This window comes from Enhydra lutris, unplaced genomic scaffold (assembly GCF_002288905.1).
Source record: "Enhydra lutris kenyoni isolate GAN:26980312 unplaced genomic scaffold, ASM228890v2 scaffoldscaffold20, whole genome shotgun sequence".
Taxonomy (NCBI): domain Eukaryota; kingdom Metazoa; phylum Chordata; class Mammalia; order Carnivora; family Mustelidae; genus Enhydra; species Enhydra lutris.
The window spans coordinates 23937931-23957583 of NW_019154104.1; the positions used below are offsets into that span (position 1 = coordinate 23937931).

A 19653-nucleotide genomic window follows, 5' to 3' on the forward strand; every position below is an offset into this window, starting at 1 on the left:
AGGGTGAGCTCCCACCTGGCAGCCATGTCCGTCCCCTACACTCCAGTCCGATGGCTCCCAGAAGCGGGGGCAGAGAGTCTGGAGGCTGTGTGGCCGAGAGCTGAGCACTGGACTGGGAGTCCACTACCCACTCTGGAACCCAGCTCAGCCTCTTCGTGGCTTGAGACCTTGGGCAAGTATGTCATCTCTTCTAGGTCCAGTTCATTCTCTGGTCACTTAATGACACTCACTGGGTGCCCACTGAGTAGGACATTAAACGTGCTGGGCCCTGAGGATACAGCTGAGGACACAGGCAGCCCGGCCCTCCAGGGCTCACAGGCACTTACAGCTCTGGGCTTTTTTTCAGGAAGACAGGGGGGAGGGGATCAGAAAAGCAGAGCATACTCCCATCCCATCCTTGGAGGGCAAGTTCTGTTCCCAGCTGCAGAGCCTCTCCCCAGTCACTTGCCTGCTCCTGGGGGGGGCGTGCGTTCCAGCGAGCTCCAGATGCCGGAGGCGTGCTCAGGTTGCAGCTGTTAAGATGGGTGTGCTCGCTGCCCCTGGGCTGAGATTCAGGTGAGGGGAGATAGTGGGATGCCTCCGTATTTTGCAGGGCCTGGTACAAAATGAAAATGCAAGCCCCTTGTTCAGAGATCGAGACTTTCAAGGCAGCCACGTCAGAGCCCAAGACTCAGCATTCCTGAGTATGGGAAACCGTGGGTCTGCAACTCTGGGAGATCTTGCTGCAAAAGAGATTTTGTAAACTGTGAAGGACAGAGCCCGTGGGAGAGGTGGTGACCAACGGAGGACAGCGGGAGTCTGAATGAGCAAAGGGGTAAACGGCCCCCACCCTAAGTCCAAGCCCCATCCTCTGGCCAGAGGCACTGAGTCAGACTGTCTATCCTCAGAAAGGGCCAGCTGGTCCCCTCTGACCTTGGCCAAGGCCCAGCCACGCTGTCCCAGGGTCAGAGGGGTTGGCAGTTTCAGGACCTGGAGGCGCAGGCTGTCTGAGAATTACAGACTGCATTCGGTGATGCCCAAGGACGCCCAATACTGGGAAGGCCTCTCAGGGCCTGGGGACCAGCTGCCCGGTCCCCACCACTCCCCCAGCCCAGGGAAAACTCTGCTCACAGTATGGCGCACCCGTGCATGCAGAAGCCTCTGGTGCCTCCAGCACGCTCAGCGGGGTTCACAGATGGCCCTCCTAGGAAGCCCTCGGGACTTCATCTAGAAATGCTCTCCTGGCTTTGGGAGCTTCGAATCGGAAGGTCTCGTGATGGTCTTAAGGCCGTCTCGCTCTGACCTTGCTCTTCACGCCCGGGAGGTCCTGAATGCCCCCACAGTCCAGCCTCAGTCCTTAGTCTGTCTCTTGCAGCGTTTCCTGTCCCCGTCCACCCGTCAGGGTTCTCGGGGTCTACCTAAGGCTGAGCTCAAGGCCCAGGTTCTTCTGTGCAGCTGCTGGGGGAGCACCCGCTTCCAGGCCTGTTCGGGTTGCTGGCAGAGACAGCTTCTGGCAGCCAGAGGACATAGGTCCCCATCTACTCGTCGCCTATCAGCCGGGGACTGTTCTGGGCTCCCCGATCTTTGCTCCCTGACCCCTCCATCTCCGCTTGTGAGAACCTCCCTCATCTTGAATCTCTGTCCCATGGCAAATCCCTCGGGATCCCTTTTCCTCTACCGGACAGAGAAGTTTTCCAGGGCTCCTGCCATTAGATCAGGCCCCCTGGGGGGCCTCCCTGTCTCAGGTTCACTGATCAAAGCCTTAGCTACAGCTGCAAAATCACAGGTGGGCCTGCCCATCATAGTCACAGACCCAGCCCCAGGCTGTGGGGTCCGAGCAGGATCTGGTCTCCTCTCCCACTCGGCACCCAACCTTCGCCGCCATCCCCATGCTTTCAGGATGCGGCGCGGTTCTCGTCTTCCTCTCCTCTCGATGCTACCCCTGCTTGGACTTTGCCGTGTTCATCCAGCATCATCAAGACTGCCTTAAAAAAGATACTAAAAAAGGGCTGGGTCCAGGCCACCAAGGGAGCCGGCAGAAGCCACCCTAGCTAGGGACACTCAGTCTCCCTACTCCAAGGCAGCTCGTGTCCCAGAGACTTAGGGCCTTGACCTCCTCTGAGCTCAGCAAACAGCGTGACCGCTCAGGGTCAGATAAGCCCTTGGGGGGACTGTGGAAAGCGCTGAGTCTTGTCTGTGGGTCAGCTCTGACAGCTAGGGGTCTGATGGCTTTAGATGGGTGACCCAAACAGACTGGCTCTTTTTCCAGCTTGGCTGGAGAGCATTCAAGAAGAGGGTCTGGCCTTCGCTAGAAATGGCTGTGGACCTGGAGGCTGTGGGCCGGACCCTGGACAGAGTAGTAGGAATAGGAGTGGCTGATTTTTGAGCACTTCCTATGTGCCAGGTGCTAAGTCTATGTGTTTACCAGCTAATTTAGTTCCCATGGTATTTATGAGGGAGGTACTATTGTTAAACCCATTTTACAGGGGCGCCTGGGTGGCTCAGTGGATTAAGCCGCTGCCTTCGGCTCAGGTCATGATTTCAGTGTCCTGGGATCGAGCCCCGCATCGGGCTCTTTGCTCAGCAGGGAGCCTGCTTCTCTCTCTCTCTCTCTCTCTGTCGGACTCTCTGACTACTTGTGATCTCTCTCTCTGTCAAATAAATAAATAAAATCTTTAAAAAAAAAAAAAAACCATTTTACAGAGGAAGAAACTGTGGCTCAATGAAGTTAAGGGACTTGCCCAAGGCCAGACGACTCATGCCTGGAGCAGGGCGGCTAAGGGACATCACGCCTGCCTTCACTGTCCCTACCGCACCAAAACAGGCTCCATCAACCTGTGCTCCCATGTTAATCATGTGTTTGTGAGAGCCAGAGACTGGGGCGAGGGGAGGGGGCATTGAACCAGGACCAAAGGAAGGACACTATGGGAGACACTTCTGCCCCTTGCGTAAGGAAGGGCAGATATTCTAGAGGTCAGAGTGGCCCAGAGGTGAGCAAGGCTATTTGGGAAGGGATGAGCTGTCTTGGATATATTGGATATATGCAAGTGAAAAGACCACTCATTTTGAGGCTCTGCTAATAACAGAACCTGTACTGAGTGCCTTACGCTCAGCCGTCTGTAGATCCTGATAGCTGTGTCATATAGGCACTGCCCTCCCCATTTGCAGATGAGGAAACCAAGGCTCGAGGACATTAAGTGACTCCTTGAGGGCTCTGCAGATGGTTAGTGGGGAGGTGTGACTCACACGCTGAGTTGTGTATCTCCAGAGCTCTGCCTGTGCCCACACGTCTCCTGGGTGCCTGCTGGGTATCCAGTACTATTCTTCTAGATGCTGACACTCCAGTGGGGACACTCTCATACCAGTCCTGGCCCTCGTGGCGATCACACTCCAGGAAGACAATCCTGAGCAATGAGTACTAACATCGAACGCAGCGAGAGTGAGGGGAGACCAGGGTTGTTCGACACGGTCAGGGAAGGTCACTCTTAGATGGTGGCACCTGAGCTAGACCTGAAAGGCAAGGAGGAGAAAGCACCATGAAGGGCTAGGAGAACAGTGCTCTGGGCAGAGAGAGCCACAGGTGCAAAGGCCCTGGGGTGGATCAGGGGAAGACTAAGACCAATGTGGGAGGAATGGCCACTGTGGACCACTTAGAACTTGACCAGCCAGAGTTGGAACTTCATTTGTCATTATTGGAGGATTTTTTAAAAGATTTTATTTATTTATTTGACAGACAGAGATCACAAGTAGGCAGAGAGGCAGGCAGAGAGAGAGAGGGAAGCAGACTCCCTGCTGAGCAGAGAGCCCGATGTGGAACTCGATCCCAGGACCCTGAGATCATGACCTGAGCTGAAGGCAGCAGCTTAACCCACTGAGCCAGGGGCCCCTGGAGGATTTTTTTAAAAAGATGTATTTATTTACTTGAGAGAGAGAGAACTCATGGGGAGAGAGGCAGAGGGAGAGGGAGAAACGTAAAGACTCTGTGCTGAGCATGGGACCCAACTCGGGGCTTGATCCCACAACCCTGAGATCAAGACCGGAGCCAAACCCAAGAGCCAGACTCTTAACCACCTGCGCCACCCAGGAGCCCCCGGAGGAGTTTAAAACAGCAGGTGCTGCAGCCACTCACGGCTGCTCATGAAAACCACCTGTTAAATTTCAGGACTCTTGTAAGAGGGACCGTAAACTATTAGCAGTTTGAAATTAGCCACAGTGGGAGTAGTCACGCTGTGGAAATTGCTAAGCACTGCGAATCCTGGCTTTGCCCCCCGGGGCAGCCGACCGTCCAACTTTTACCTGCATAGCACTGGTTTTGGGCAGAGAAGTGGGGAGGTTAAGTTCGCTTTTGAAGGAGAGCCCCCTGCTGGGAGGAGAATGGCCTCTTGGGGACTGAGCAGCACGATGGCCAGCAAGGAAGGCCGTTGTGTTGGTCCACGTCGGAGAGAGGACGGTTCGGACCGGGGTGGGCCAGTTAATGGATTCGAGTGATTTTGGAGGCAGAACCAATAAGCCTCGTTGACCGGACCCTCTTTACTGAAGCTCACAGTGGGGAGATGGCATGGCCAGTGGCGCTCCTGGAACATGGGAGAGGTGCAATTTGAGTCCAGGTCTGTGGGTACCCTGGGGTCACACCCAATGTCTCAGTGCTCCCTGCTAGGAGGGCCCACCCTTCAGAGAGCTGCCCCAGAGATGGTCTCAGAGCGTCTGAGGACCTGCTGGGGTAATTCCCCCGCTCGGGGACCTGGACCGCGCCCTGGTGTCGGGCAAGGAGGAGGGCAGAAGCCAGGCTGGGGGCCTCAGAAGAGGGGCGGTCATCGCCTGCTTTCCGGGCCCTGGGCTTCTCTGGCTCTTTGCCTCCTCAGTACCTCGGCCGGGAGGCAAGGGATAGAAACAGAGTTCTGAGATCCCATCTCCGTGAGGGCGTGGGATGCTAAGCAGTGTGGGGTCTTGGCAAAATCCAGGCAGAATTAATAGGTCATGCCTGTCTTCCTTGTGCCCACCTCCACCCACAGCCCCCCCCCCACCCCACTCCCAGGCTTCACTCACACTTCACCCCTTCCCTGAAGTCACTTCGCCAGCCAACCCCAGAAGCAAGGCTCTTAGCCAGGGTCCTGGGCTAGGGGGTCCCCACCACTGTAACCTGAAGGCAGTGAGGAGGGAGGGACAGGAATCAAAACGAAGGCTGACTGAATGCCAGCTATGTGCCAGGCTCTGGGATGCTCGCTGTCCTCAGAGTTACGGTGGCAGAAAAGTTTCCCCTCACCTCTTGCCCCTAAAATAAGACCCACACAGACTTTATTCTATACACGTGCTCCCACACACACAGAGATTTTTTTAAATAAAAAATAGATGAGATTAAGCATTCTATGCGGATTATATCATTTCATAATAGGTACGGTAATGGTCTCCACTTTACATTTACTTACCTTTTTTATTTTTTCATTTTTATTTTTTAAAGATTTTATTTCTTTATTTGACAGAGAGAGACAGAGAGAGAGGGAACACAAGCAGGGGGAGTGGGAGAGGGAGAAGCAGGCTTCCTGCTGAGCCGAGAGCCTGATGCAGGGCCTGATCCCAGGACCCTGGGATCAAGACCTAAGCCAAAGGCAGAGGCTTTAACCCATTGAGCCACCCAGGAGCCTCCTTATTTACCTTTTTAAAAAGATTTTATTTATTTTGAGAGAGAGAGAGTGAGTGCATGACACCAGGTTGGGAAGCAAGGCAGAGAGAGATGGAGGGAGAGAAACTCAAGCAGATTCCATGCTGAGTATGGAACCCGGTGGGAGGCTCGAACTCAGGACCCTGAGATCACGACCTGAGCTGAAATCAAGAGTCAGATGCTCAACCGACTGAGCCACCCAGGTGCCCCTGCATGTTCCATTTAAACCGGAGGCTCAGAGAGGTTATGCACTTTTCCTAAGGTCACACAGGCGGTACCCCTGCTTGGCTGCACAGCCTCACTCTGCGTCCTAAGCGTCGCCTATGTCTGGCCAAGGGCTGGTCTTGTCCCCCTTGGGGACATTTGGGGTTGCAGGCCTGATCTGGCTATCCATTTGGCTGCACTGGGAGACACAAGCCCTGGGGTCAAACTCCAGCCCCAGGAGTCCTTGTTAAGGCTTAAAAACATGGGGCTCTATTGCCATTTAATTGTGGCTCTGCCCTTGAAGTGTACCCCCAGGTTTCAAGGTTCTCAGTTGTCTGGAATAGACAGCCTTGTCTTGGATTTACCTCCCCAACAGCCCAGGGGAGAGAGGAAATCTGGGGGAGTCTGAGACCTGGCCCCTCACCCACTGCATCCCCCAGCCTTTCTCCACCTGGATCTTCTTATCTGGTCTAAAGCTCCTTGCAGCCTCCAATTTTCCCCTCATCAAGGAAGCGGGGGTGGGGGGACGAGGTCTGAAGCTTGCTGGGTGAGGGTAGGGGTGGGGAGGAGAAGAGGAAGAGTCAGAGTTCAGCAGAAGCTCTGAGGCAGGATAAGGTGTAGAGTTTGGAAGGGACTGGGGTAGAGTTAACAGATTCTGGAATCTCTAGGCAGGAGTTCAAATCCCTGCAGAGCAGCTAGGCCCTGGGCCCGTGCTCAGAAGAGTCCATTACCGGTTTTGTGTTCCCACTGCTGTCTTGAAATTCTTAATTTTTAAAATCAAGAGCACCTCACTTTCAGGTCGCACTAGGCTCCATGAATTACGGAGCCAATCCTGCCACCAGAGATTAGCCCAGTGCCTTGGCAAGTTCCTTTGCCTGGTAGATGCTCAGTGTTCTCCTCTGCAAAATGGAGCCATGCTTCAATGAACTTGGAGGAACTTCTCGAGAAGTAAATGAGAGACTCCAGGTAAAGCACCAGGCGGCAGGAGATGATCGCAGTCAGTGTCTGCTAATCACAGACAGTCGCTCTTTAAGGCCTGGTAGGGAGACGTATTTCCAGAACTGCCACAGTTTGTCTCCCAGCCTGGGGTGGGTGTGGGACTCTTGAGGCCAAAAATAAAATCCTTACTGGGAAGTAAAGTGTTCCACCAACCCCACAATCCCCTGCCTGTGGCCATACCAGGCGGCTCCTGCGTCTGCCTAGGGCTGGGGGGGTGGGGGGTGGGGCGCATCTGCCCTTGACAGAGGCACTTAATGGGTCTCTCTGGGAGCAGCCCCCCTCACCCTATGTGCCCGCTTGTGGGATCCCCACTGGATCAGCATTCGAGTCCCAGCAGCCCACCCACCCAGACTTTCTAGATTAACAGCTCAGCTCAGCAGTTTCCCAACAGCAAGGTCTCAGGCAAGTTTCTCTCTGGGCCTCAGTTTCCCCACTGGGGAAGAACCGCTTGGTTTGTGGCATGCTGCCTGACATTGAGCCCTGCATGGAAAGCACTTAGAAGTGTCCTGACAATACTCACCCCCACTCCGAGCCCGAAGGCACGCTCCAAAATGCCGATCTGACCAGGCCACTCCTTCAGCCGAGCCCAGACTCCCCGGGGCCTCCCTCGGCCTCGGTGTCCTGCTCACCCGCTTGGCACCCACTTCCCAGCCTCCAGCCAAAGGGCCCGGGATTTGCTCTGGGAAACTTCCAGGCCCCAAAACAGCGCCTATGATGTGACTGTCCGTCAAGCTGAGGGGCGGGCACATGACGAGGTTCAGCAAATCGGGTACCTTCTCTAAGGCCCTTGCTTCTTGGGTGTGAAGGCGCTGATGGCAAGGGGTAGGGGAGGGTTCGTTTTGGGAGGTACCCCCCTGAGTTCCCGCTGCCTGGATCTTCAGGGCTGCCCTGGGCCCTTGGGCTCCACGGGCCTGGGTCTTCGGCTCTTCTGATTCTGTGGCCTCCCTCGTACCTGTCCCGCGGCCGTCGTTGCCCAGAGAAGCCTGTTAGTTTCCGTCGCAGGCACGCGGAGAGCCCGGCCCGTACACCTGGATGGCTTCTCCGGTGGCAGCCACACCACCCTCTCCCTGCCCTTCTCCTCTAAGCATCTGCCTGTAGCTCCCACAGGCCATGGATGCTATTTGGTGCTTCTGAACTTTCCCAGCTGTTTCTCCACCGGGATGACCCTCCCCGGCTCCTTCTTATCCTCAGGGACCACCTCCGACATTGTCAACTCGGGGAGGACTTCCTCCAGCCCTCCTCCCCTCCCCAGGCGGGTTCGGAGTCTGGACGACCCTGGACCGCAGACCTCTGTGGGTACCGGCCGTCCCCACGCACGAACGCAGCTCCCGAACCTTCATGCCTCCACTGAAGCTCCTCAAATGTTCCAGAGGTTCTAGGACCATGGAGGGCCGACCGCTCCCTTGAGACCTGCTCAGGGACTCCTGGGCCGGCAGGGACTGGCTCCGTCGCCTGCTGATGTGTGCGCCCCTGCATAGGTCCCTATCCCCGCCCCTGCCCAGCGCCCTTTCAGCTGTGGCCCCAGGCCCTGGTGTTGCCTTAGTCTCCCTTCCAGCCCGCCCCCCTCCCCCCGCTCCTCCTTCCGCCTTTGCCCTCACCCTGCTACCTCCCTTCCCTCAGCATTCTTCTCAGTGAACCCCATCCTCCCGTGGTGACTCCCCAGGCTGCCCTCTGTGGAGGCCCTGGCTCTGATGGAATGGAGCCCTTTGTTGGGGGAAGGCCTAGACAGCCAGTTGGGGCATCAGGGGTGGGCAGCAGGCCCAGATCCCCCAAAGGCCACAGGCCCACAGACTCCAACAGCAGGTACCAGGGCCAAGCCATAAGGCAGGGGCAGGTCCCAGGTTGAGGACCTGAAGCCTCCTTCACCTTGCCCTCTCCCCTGCTCTGGGCCAGGTGTGGTTCTGAGCCACTGGCAGAGCTGAGCCCGTTCGGGTTGCTGAGTGCCCTCGCTGGGGAAGGGCACAAGCTCTAGCCACCCACTCTCAGGTAGAAGGAGATAACAGGGACACGCCAGTGGGATCTGGGGAGCCCACCAAGTAGGGGTCTTAAGAATGACCAGCCTGAAAGAAAGGACAAAAAGTAGCTCGAGTCCCCCCTGGGGTCACCGATGCCTCTCCCCCTTGTCTTTGCGAACTGAACCAAGGAGGCAGGCGTAGGCCACAGAGAAGGTGGCTCTTTACCCACAGGTGGGTCCTGCAATGGACAGAGACCAGCATTATGATGTCATGGCCCAGTGGCCATGGCTTTGAGCTCCTGGAGCCTGGAGGGAGTCAGCTGGGCCCCCTCTTCCTTCCACATGCTGCTTGTATCCCAGAGTCATGTTCAAGGCTGGAAAGGCCCACCACGAAGCCCTGCCCCTTCTCTCCCTGCTCCGACCCCTGTGCTGCGGCTGGTCCAGCAGATAGCCAATGAATGTCAGGCTTAGGGAGACGTTCTTCTCCTTTGGGCCATAACTGGGAACAAGACTTGGGCAGATGGTCCAGGAGCACTTCACAAGGCCTCGTAGAAACTACCTGTTACCTAGGCCGCCTTCCCTGCCTGACCATGAGCTCATTCAAAGTGTCTGTCTCAGCCTCCACTCCCCTTTGATGAACTCTCCACACGCTCAGAATATGTGATGTCACTGAAGGCATAAATGGGTGAGGGCGGGTGGATAGGAGAGGCCACCAAGGTGTCCCCGCCCTGTGCACACTGTCTTCTGAGTCAGACCCAGCCCTGACCCTGGGACTCTCTCCGGCACCTGTTGGAAGACCCCCAACGTCGGGTTCGACAAGCCTCAAGTTCAGATCCAGCCCTGCTGTGTGTCCCTGAGTTGGTCACAGACCCTTTCTGAGCCTCCGTTTCCTTTTCCACGAACTGGGAACGTGACTGGCTTCTGGGGGGCCATTGGGAAGGTCGGGAGAGAGAGTGCTGACCAGTCTTCCCACCTAGCCCATGTGACCTCGTCCTCCTGTGCGGCCAGAGTGGTGAGGGGCGATGCTGGTGGCCGTGGACACCAGCCAGGGGGCTGGCCCGAGCGTTGCCAGCGACAAGGATAGGGACCTGCAGGAGCTGTTGCAGGAACTCGGCCAGCTCCAGGCAAAGTACGAGAGGTCTCAGGCCCCACTGGGCCCCGGCCCCATGCCCAGCAGCGCTGACACGGAGCTAGGTGGCTGGGGCTGAGCGAACAGCAGGGCCAGGCAGGGAAGGGACAAGGCGGGGAGCGATCCCTGGAAACAGGAGGGGCATCAGTGGGGAGGGGGTGGGGGCTTGGCTCTGGTCCTTCGAGCTCAGATCTTGGGCCCTCCCAGGCCCACTCTGGGCTTAGTCTCCCATCCCGGAAGCCTGGCTGTGGGGAGCCATCCCCTGCACCTGTCAGTTCACCCCTCTCAAGTCAACCAGTGAAGCTGTCAGCTCCCCCCACCCGCCTCATGCGGAGACCCTGGTCCTCACCCCTGGGGCTTTTATGGGGCAGCCCATCAGTTTCGGGCTGCCCCATGAAAGCCTGAATCAGATGCAAAGGACGTGGCTGTGAGCGAGTTTGTGGAGCAAAGTTCCAAGCCTCCCATCAGATCCTGTCAGGGCTTCCTGACCCCACTAAGGTTTAGCCCCACGGTGTGCAGGGTCCGCACAGTATTTGTAGGGAAAATGGCTTTTCCCTGCCTTTTCCAGGACCGTATGGATGAAAAAGTGAGGCCCGAGAGGTGGAGAGGCCTGCCCTGGGTCCCTGAGCAGTCATTCAGAGAGGCCACCGCAGTCCCTGGAAGCGCTGCCTCTGACGGGGGCAGGTCCCACTCTGCCTCTGCCCTTGACCACTGACTTGACTGGGCACAGAGCAGGCGACAGACTGGAGACTCAGCTTGCTCAGGGGTTCGCCTGAGAGTCAAGCATGGCTGGGCGGTGGCACATGGTTGTCTCCCCTCTGGGGGTGCTAGGGTCCCCAGTCTCTCCTTGCTATGTGCTGGGGGCCCCACACATGGTCCCGGCCGACCTGGGCAGGGGGCAGGGAGGGCTGACGTTACTGTTGCTACAGATGGGCTAGCCAAGCGCAGAGCAGAAGCACCTGGCCAGGTCACCAGCTGGTGGCTGCAGGGAGAGGGGGACTCAGACCAGCATCTAAGGGAGGACCCGTAGGACCCCATCCCACAGCAGAAAGACTGAACTCCCCTCTCCCTGGTGCTCCTTCCTCATGCCCTATCATGGCAGTTCTTTGAACTGCCTGTGGCTCAGTTTCTCATCAGGACATGGGGTGGGGAGGCTTAAGTCAGCAGCCCACTGATGGGGGTGGGGGTGGCGGGCCCGTCCAGTGCAGGTCTGAGCCAGAGATCCACGCAGAATGGCCTTGCAAGAGGTCATGACCTCAGGGACTCTAAACCATGTCTTGCTGTCCCTGAAATGTCTCTGCAGGCAGAGGAAGCTGAAGAGAGAGGTCGAGAAGCACAAACTTTTTGAAGACTATCTGATTAAGGTCCTTGAGATAATCCCTAAGGGTATGTATGCCGGTTCGGTTCATCTCAGCTGCCACATCCCAGCCTCGGGACTAGGGCGCGGTGTGAGACTTGACCTCATCTGCAGGAGGAGGACCCACAAAAGCCGATGCCACAGGGGTCCGAAAGGGGACAGGTGCCGAGCGAGTCTGCCTGTGAACCCCGGCGCCACCAGAGCCACTGGTGTGGCCCGCGGAAGTTCTCGAGGTCCTTGTCTTTTCCTTCCTTCCTCCCTTCCTCCTTACCTACCTACCTTCCTTCCTTCCTTCCTTCTTTTTAAATATTTTATATAGTTGACAGAGAAGGAGACAGCACAAGCAGGGGGAGAAGCAGGAGAGGGAGAAGCAGGCTCTCCGCAGAGCAGGGCTCGATCCCAGGACCTTGGCATCATAATCTGAGCAGAAGGCAGTCGCTTAACTGACTGAGCCCCCCAGGTGTCCCCAAGGTCCTGGTCTCTTGATCTGTACAAGGGGAACAGCACCCATTATGCAGATCGGATGAACTCATCCTTCATGAGCCTGTAGCTCAGAGTCCGGCATTCAGCTAACACCCAGTCCATGTTAGCTAGGATTGCTATTATTTTGTGCGTCTTTGGTTTTGTGTTTTTGTTTGTTTGTTTGTTTTGCTATTATCAGCTAAAATTACACAGACACCAGAAATGGCCTTTGTGTTTTGTTTTATTGCGATTAGTACCAGAGCCTGTTGTCAGTGCCAGAAGCTTTTTAGGAAACGGAAGGCAATCAAACATGTATTTTTATCATCATTATCTCAACATCATCAATAATAAGAATAATTCTTACCATTTATTAACTACCACCATTTACTAATGACTATTAACTCACTTTGTGCTCACCTCTTTGGAAAACTTTTTTACCTCTCTGTGTGAGCTTCTGAGAATTGTGTTACCTAGGCTCAGAGAGGTTAAGGAACATGCCCAAAATGCCCAGCCAGGAAGTGGTGGGGCTGGGTCTCAGACTCTGGTCTGACTTCAGGGCCGCTGCACTGAATGCTGTGGAGCGACGAGAGGCCCCCCAAACTGTTCTGGATATCAGGGAAGGCTTCAAGGAAGAGGTGGCCTCTCATGGGGCTCCAGCGAGTTCAGCAATGGGGAACAGCATTGCAGGGAGAGGGAACAGCATGAACGTAGGTTGGAGCCACAGCCCTGCAAGGTGAACTTGGGCATGGTGCGTTCCAGTGTGCTGCAGCACCAGAACTTGGCAGGGGCTGCTGGGAGATGTGACTGGAAGGTTGAGTAGCACCAAAAAGTTTTGAGCACCAAGCCAAGGAGGGGTGAAGGCTCCAGGTCCTTGGAGACCATCTCCTGTCTCACTGGGGCTCCTGGCTTCAGAATCTGGGTTCTTGGCTGGTAGGGCACCTTTCAAATGTTAATGCATCTCTTGAACAGGCAGGCGGTGGGTGAGGGAGCTGGCCAGTTGCTGGACCCGTCCTGCTGTTCTGGGCTAAGCCCCGCACGGGCTCTTCTGGCGCCTCTCATCTGTGGGTCCGCCACTGGAATTGCAGGGCCTCGGCAGAAGTCCCCCCTCCGACACATTGGTGGTATCGCCCAGGCAGGACACAGGTGAGGGCTGGGCTCTCTGCACCCGCTCATCCCACCACGGCATTGTCTCCCTAGGCCACAATGAAGGGGAGGAGCGAGAGGTACCAGATGAGGCCCTGGTGGGGGCCATGGTGGAGCACTATGGGCAACTCTTCACAATCAGCCAGGACATCCAGGAGCATCTGGAAGCCTTCTCCAAGATGAGCCAGGTCTTCCACCAGAGGCTGGAGTCTCTAGAGGAGAGCCACAGGGCTCTTATCCCGGTAACAGCTATCTGCAGCCTGGTCTGTTGCCCTTAGCCCATAGGACTGGGGGTAGAAGAGTCCCCCTTCCCTCTGCACCTCTGGGGGAAGGCTCGGAGCAGCGGTGGGCTGTTGGGAGGGTCTGGGTGGCGCTGTCACTCCAGAGCCTTGTTCTGGATCCCTTTCTCTCCCCTTCTGCTGGCTGACTCGGGGTCTTTCCTGAAGCTTGGCTTATGTTCAAAAGGTGTTCTTGGTGGGAGAAAAGACACAAATTCTAGACTCAAACAGACCGGGTTCCAATTACATGTCAGTCTCTGACTAGCTGCATGACCCTGGGCAAGGGTGGCCCCTCTCTGAGCTTCAGCTTCTCTATCTGTCAAACGGCGATGCGGTGCCCCAAGAAGTCACCTCTCTTTCCTTTTTGGTTAATCTTATAATAAACAGAACTTCAGCCAGGAGGTCCGGGCACTCCAGCCAGGAGAAAGTGCCCAGGCAAAGGCCTGGCTGGATGAATTTGCATCCTGGGGCCGGGGGGCTGGGAGGGGAAAGGGGACTTGGATAGAAAGGCTGAGGGTGGGTTGATTCTTGTAAAGGACCATTGTGTGATGTTTGCGGAGAGTCTCTGTCCCCTAGTGGTCGCACTGAAAACCTACACCACCTTGCACCTTTTTCCCCTCTGGAGAGCCAGACCCTTCAGGATTGGGCAGGACGGGGCTAGCCTCAGTTTACCTGCTTTATCTCATTTAAATCTCACGCCAGCACCTAGAGCTAAGTGCTTTAATTCCTAGGGCTGAGACAAGGGGAGATGAGTTAGGTGAGCATTCAGGTGCTGATTGGAGCCCATCTTTATGTAAAATTTTAATATTTTGTCCATCGTGGATACTTTCTATTAACTTTGATCTTCTAAAAACATTGGATTAAGATATTATTTATCTTAATTAATTTGTCTTCATTTTAAGCATACGCTGAGTGTTCCTACACCACCTTAAATTTCGCATCTTAGACCCAGTTGCACTCTTGTGCCCACTTTCCATGGGAGGAGATTAAGATGCGAAGTGAGGACACCTGCATATGTCCCATGCCGAACTGAAGCCCCACGGGGCCTCGTCAGGGTGCAGCCAACACAGCAGGAGCAGGCTGGGTCACAGGAGGCCGTCCACGGCCTTACTCCGCATGCCCTCCCAGCAGCCCTCGGGGCCACAAGGGCACAGACTCTTGGCTCTGGTTACTGGAGGAAAAGGGGCTCTGGGGGCCATGAGTCAACATTCAAACCTCAGTCAGCCTGGACAGGCCTTTTCGGGCCTTTCCTGGTACCTTGAACAGCTGAGAGGCCCAGAGCTTTCCCCTCCACCCGCCCCCACCCTGGCTCAGCATCCCCCTCCCCCCCACCCCTTCCCCCCTGCCGGGGCTGTGAGCACCTCTGGACCAGTCCCAGGGCAGACGCCCCAGCAGAGTTTGCTGCACCGGGTGACACGCCTCTCCCATCACAGAGCCTCAAGATTCAGCTGTGCCAGCTGCAGAAGCGCTGTCATCGTGAGTGGAAGCTGTGGGGGTTGGGACACCGTGTCACCCCCCAAAAGGACATGGACAGCTACAATGTGAGTCTGATCTGCGGGATGGGGGTGAGGGCAGGGCTGGGGGCTGCTGTCTCCTCAGTAAGCATCACCCCCCACAAACTCACACCCCCCACCCCCACCCCCCCCCCCCCCACACCCTCACACCCCTGACAAGAACCAGAGCTGGGATCCCCAGCCCAGTTCCAGGGCTTGGCATAAGCTGGGTGTGCTCGCCCAGTCCTTCTGTAATGCCTGTGGTTAATAACAGAACAGTGGCATTTAAGTGAGTGGTTACTAGGCACTATCTTCAGTAATTCCTACGTCTCCATGGTCGTTCCAGGCAGTGCTTAGCCCCCTAACCCAGGACAGACCTCATCCGGGACAGGCACTCCTAAATGTTGGCGGATTTTTACCTGTGTCTATTTCACAGATAAAAAAAGTAATGTTCAGAAAGAGTAAGTCATGGCCACGACATGTCCACGACCAGGGGCCAGGATTTCTGGGCTTAAGCCTTTGAGCTATTCCTTCCTGGCCTTTGGAATGGGGACTGGTTAACCTCTGGCCCCTGGGTCCTCACTAAAACCAGAGCCTCTGACCTCCCAGCCGCAGGGGCTGCTGGGAAGACACCAGGACCAAGGCCTGGGGCACGCTCCACCCAGACAGAGTGTGTCAGAGTGCCTTCTCAGGCACCAGGCGATCCTAATTTGGAAGACATGAGGGCTGGGATCTACACGTTGCTGACCTCCAGCCAAGGGGCTTAGCAAGGGAGTAGACTGGCTACTGTTTATCGAGCCCCTTCTGGATCTTTCTCTTTAAGATGGAAAGCAAGGCCACCACCGCTGGCCACAGCCCTGAAGACCTTAAGTCTAGGACTCCAGGGCTGCCCAGAGTGAGGGGCTCCCGGTTCCCTCATGACCCTTCCCAGGCCCTGCCCCTGGTGTGGCCTGCAGGGGTCTCTAGCCAGGAGAACCCTCTGGGAAGTTGGTTCAATGTCCCCCATGGCAGGGAGGATGCTCCGGCGCTGGAGTTGGGGGATGCAAGCAAGGCCCTCTGGGAGTGGGGCACAGAGCAGGCTGAGAAGGTGGCTTTTCCGGCCCGAGTGAGCTGGGGGTCGGGGGGCGGGGGGTGCTGGGAGAGGACCAGAACCTCGTCCTCCTCCACCTTCTCCTCCTGCAGAACCAGCTGCTCAACGACCTGCAAAGGATCATCAACAACATGGTCCGGCAGTGCTCCTCCTCCGCCCACCACTCCGCCTCCGCCCACCGCTCACCGGAGAGCATGGGCCTCTTCTCGAAGCTCGACCTGATTCAGGTGAGACCTCCCTGCCGCCCCAGGCTGGTGTCCAATCTCCGCCCCTCCTGAGCCGCAGCTCATGGTGCATTCACGTTTAGCCCCATGAGCCCGCCCGTGGCTATGCAGGCTCCTGGGGCAGTGGGTCTTGGGGTGTCTGTTAGTCACTCAACAAACTTGGAACGAGCTCCCATTTGATGCAGGATTGGAGGCAGCTGTAACGGAACTCCTAGCTCTGCCTGGTATTTCTTTGTGGTCCCCCCGGCACGTGTCTCACACACACACACACACACACACACACACACACACACACACACACACAGTCACACGGACGTTCATGTGCTCTCTACATGCCTAACGTTACACATGACACACCCGCAGACACAGAGATGCCCATGGGTGTGGTCACACATTCACACTCACATGCACTCTGGGTGGACACATTTCAATGGCCAAGGGAGCCTCTTCAGTGGAAACCTCAGACTCTGGGTCAAGTCCCCAGAGCTTCCCCTTTACACTGACCCCCCCTCCCCGGGACCAGCCCCCCGCCCGCCAGATGCCAATGTGCAGTACAGACAGTGTGTCGGCAGACTGGCTTCTACTGACCACAGAGCACGTCTTCATTCTTTTCTTTTCTTTTCTTTTTTTAAGACTTTATTTATTTATTTGACAGGTATCACAAGTAGGCAGAGAGGCAGGTAGAGAGAGGAGGAAGCAGGCTCCCTGCTGAGCAGAGAGCCCGATGTGGGGCTCCATCCCAGGACCCTGGGATCATGACCTGAGCCAAAGGCAGAGGCTTTAACACACTGAGCCACCCAGGTGCCCCCTTTCTTTTCAATAATACCTTTACTGGGACACAATTCCCGTGCCATAACATCTTCCCTCTTAAAGCATACACTTTCAGGTTTTCAGCTCAGTCAGACCCCGGCAACCGTCACTGCTGTCCAGAAGAGTTCTTCACCCCAAAAAGATACATTCTGCATCTGGTTTCTTCCCCTTAGCATAATGATTTCAAGGTCGATCCACGTCATAGAACGAATCCATACTTCATTCCTTTTTAGGGCTAGATAATACGCCGCTGTGTGGACCAGTGGATCCACTGATGGGCCTTTGGGTTGTTTCCGGGTTTTCAGCTATTGTTAATAACGCTGCTGTGAACATTCACATATGGGTTTTAGCATGGACATGTATGTTCCGTTATCTTGGCTAGATACCTTGGAGTGGAATCGCTGAGTCGTATGGTAACTGTATATTTAACATTTTGGGAAACTGCCAAACTGTTTTCCAGAGTGGCTGCGAGATCGCACGATCCCACGATCGGCGTGCGGGGGTTCCACTTCCTCCACATCCTGTCCACACCCGGTGTGGTCTGTCTTTCACAACTCAGCCATCCCACAGGGTGTGAAGTCGTATCTCACTGGGGTTTCGCTTCGCGAGCCACTGGCGACTGATGACGCTAAGTGTCTTTCACGCGCTTATTGGCTGTTTAAATTCTTCTTTGAAGAAACATCTACTCCGATCCGTTGCCTATTTCTAAATCGGATTATTTGGGTTTTTTTTTAAATTGTTGCGTTCTAAGATATATTCTAGGTAGAAGTCCCTTATCAGATATATGTGTTTGCAAATATTTTCTCCCCTTCTGTGGGTTGTCTTTTCATTTGATAGTGTTCTTTGAAGAACAAGAGCTTTTAATTTGGATGAAATCCAGCTGAGCTATTTTCTTCCCTTGGGCTACTTGTCCTTACCACAGCACATCACATTGCAAAAACTATTATCCCAAGTCACGAAGATTTACACCTAAGCTTTCTAATAAGAAATGTATAGTTTTTGCTCTAACATTTAGGTTTATGATCCATTTTTAGTTAACTTATGTATACGGTATGGGATATAGGGTCCGATTTCATTCTTTTGCATAAAGATGTTCCGTAGTCCCCATACCATCTATTGGGGAAAAAACCGCTATCTTTTCTTCTTGAACTGTCTCCTCTCCCTTGTCACAAATCAATTGCCTACAAACGTGAAGGTAAATTTCTGGACCCTCAATTCTATTGCATTGGTCTGGATGTCTATCCTATGCCAATATCACAGTGTCTCGATTACTGGAGCTTTGTAATGATTTGTAATTTTGAAATGAGGAGATGGGAGTCCTCCAAGTTTGCTCTTTTTTTGAGGTGGTTTGACTCTTCTAACGGGGTATGTTTGGATCATGCGAAGCATCACCACAAAGCTCTGTGGCCGGGTGGGCTTCAGGCATGGTGTGACCCGAGGCTCCCTGGATCAGCCAGGACTCACCCTTTCCATGCTCTGCTGTGGGCCATCCTCAATACTGGCCTTGTTCTAGGTCACAGCTAGCTGTCCTTACTTGAGGCAGGCTCAGGGGGGACGTCCAAACACAAGATGCTCCTTTCCTCTGGAACACCAAAGGGGTGAGTCCCTGCCCCCGGGTTGCCGTGGCAACAGCCCACAGTCGGAAAGCCTGCCTCTCTGTTGGAGGACTTCTCAGGAGCTCTCAGACAGCGTCAGGGCTGCTCCGCGGCACGGCTCCAGGGACACCATTCACGTTGTTGGCATCCCCTGGGGCACAACTCATGTTATTCATATTCATGTTGTGATATGGTTTCGTTTTCAATAAGGGCACATTTGTCTAAATAGTCACACCGCGTTAATTTCATCTTCCTCCCAGGAAAAAGGAAGAAATTACACGGTGATGTCAGGGGGTGCCGGGGGTCTCCTGAAACAATCACTCAACCAAGACTTACTGAGTCGCCCACATGTGCTCAGCATTGTGCTAAGTAAAGAGCTGGAGGTGGAAGGTCTTTAAGAAATGAATGCCTCTCAGAGAGGGAGCCTGGGGGCAGACGGGGTGGGCTTCCCGGAGGAAGCAGTGAAAAGAGGCTAGCAACTGCAATCAGGAAGCCACAGCAGGACTTGGACTTTGCCTGCTTTGCCAGCCCTGGGCTGTGCAGCTCCAGGCAAGTCACTTAACCTCTCTGAGCCTCAGTTTGCATAGTGGCCAAGAATCACTGATACCACCTCCTTTGCAGGGCACTTTGAGAGTTAATGGAAGTGTAGGTAGCCTCCGAGGGTGCTTTGGTCCTTGGGAAGGGGGTGCCAAAGCACCGGAAAGTGAGAGAAATTTCTTTTTCCTCCCAGGAATTTATGTTGGACAAAATGGAGACAGTGAAATTTATCTCACTGCTCATGGAACCCAGAGTATGCTGGTCAGGGGACCGTCTCAAGAACCCCAGAAGATACCGCAGCTCCTTCAGGAAATACCCAAGGGATCAAGATTCGGTCCCAAGAACTCCCCTTCCAGGCACCCAGACTTCGGAGTGCTCCAGCTCGAGCTGAGCCAGCCAGCAGCCACACACGCCCCACCAACATCAAGACCATCTTCCTTCCTGTCCAGCCTCTTTTTCTCACCACAGCGCCCCCACCAACGGGGTGGGAGGGAGTCTGGGGGTGGGGGGCACTGTTGCCCATCCTGGGGGATTAGCAGGCGTGGAGGCTGGGACTGGGGAAAAGAGAAGCGGGTTCCTGGGTTGCAAGCGGCAGTCAGGTGGGAGGTCCCGGGTTGGAGGCCGCATGCTCACAGCCAGCAGCGGTTTTGTCTGAGAAGAACTTGGGATAGATGTCTAGCTTTTAGGAACATCCAAATCACAGGAACTCTCCTACAGAGCCACCCAGGGCTGTGGGAGGC

The 19653-nt window shown here is 55.3% G+C and overlaps 1 protein-coding gene across 1 annotated transcript; it reads left to right on the forward strand.

The window, feature by feature from the left end:
• Positions 1–9817: 9817 nt before the first annotated feature.
• Positions 9818–19304, forward strand: LOC111148746. Its single transcript, XM_022505535.1, has 6 exons — positions 9818–9924; positions 11228–11327; positions 12967–13128; positions 14598–14705; positions 15840–15974; positions 19107–19304. Exons 1-6 carry the CDS (start codon positions 9818–9820, stop codon positions 19302–19304), a joined length of 810 nt encoding a protein of 269 aa, XP_022361243.1.
• The last annotated feature ends 349 nt before the right edge of the window (positions 19305–19653 follow it).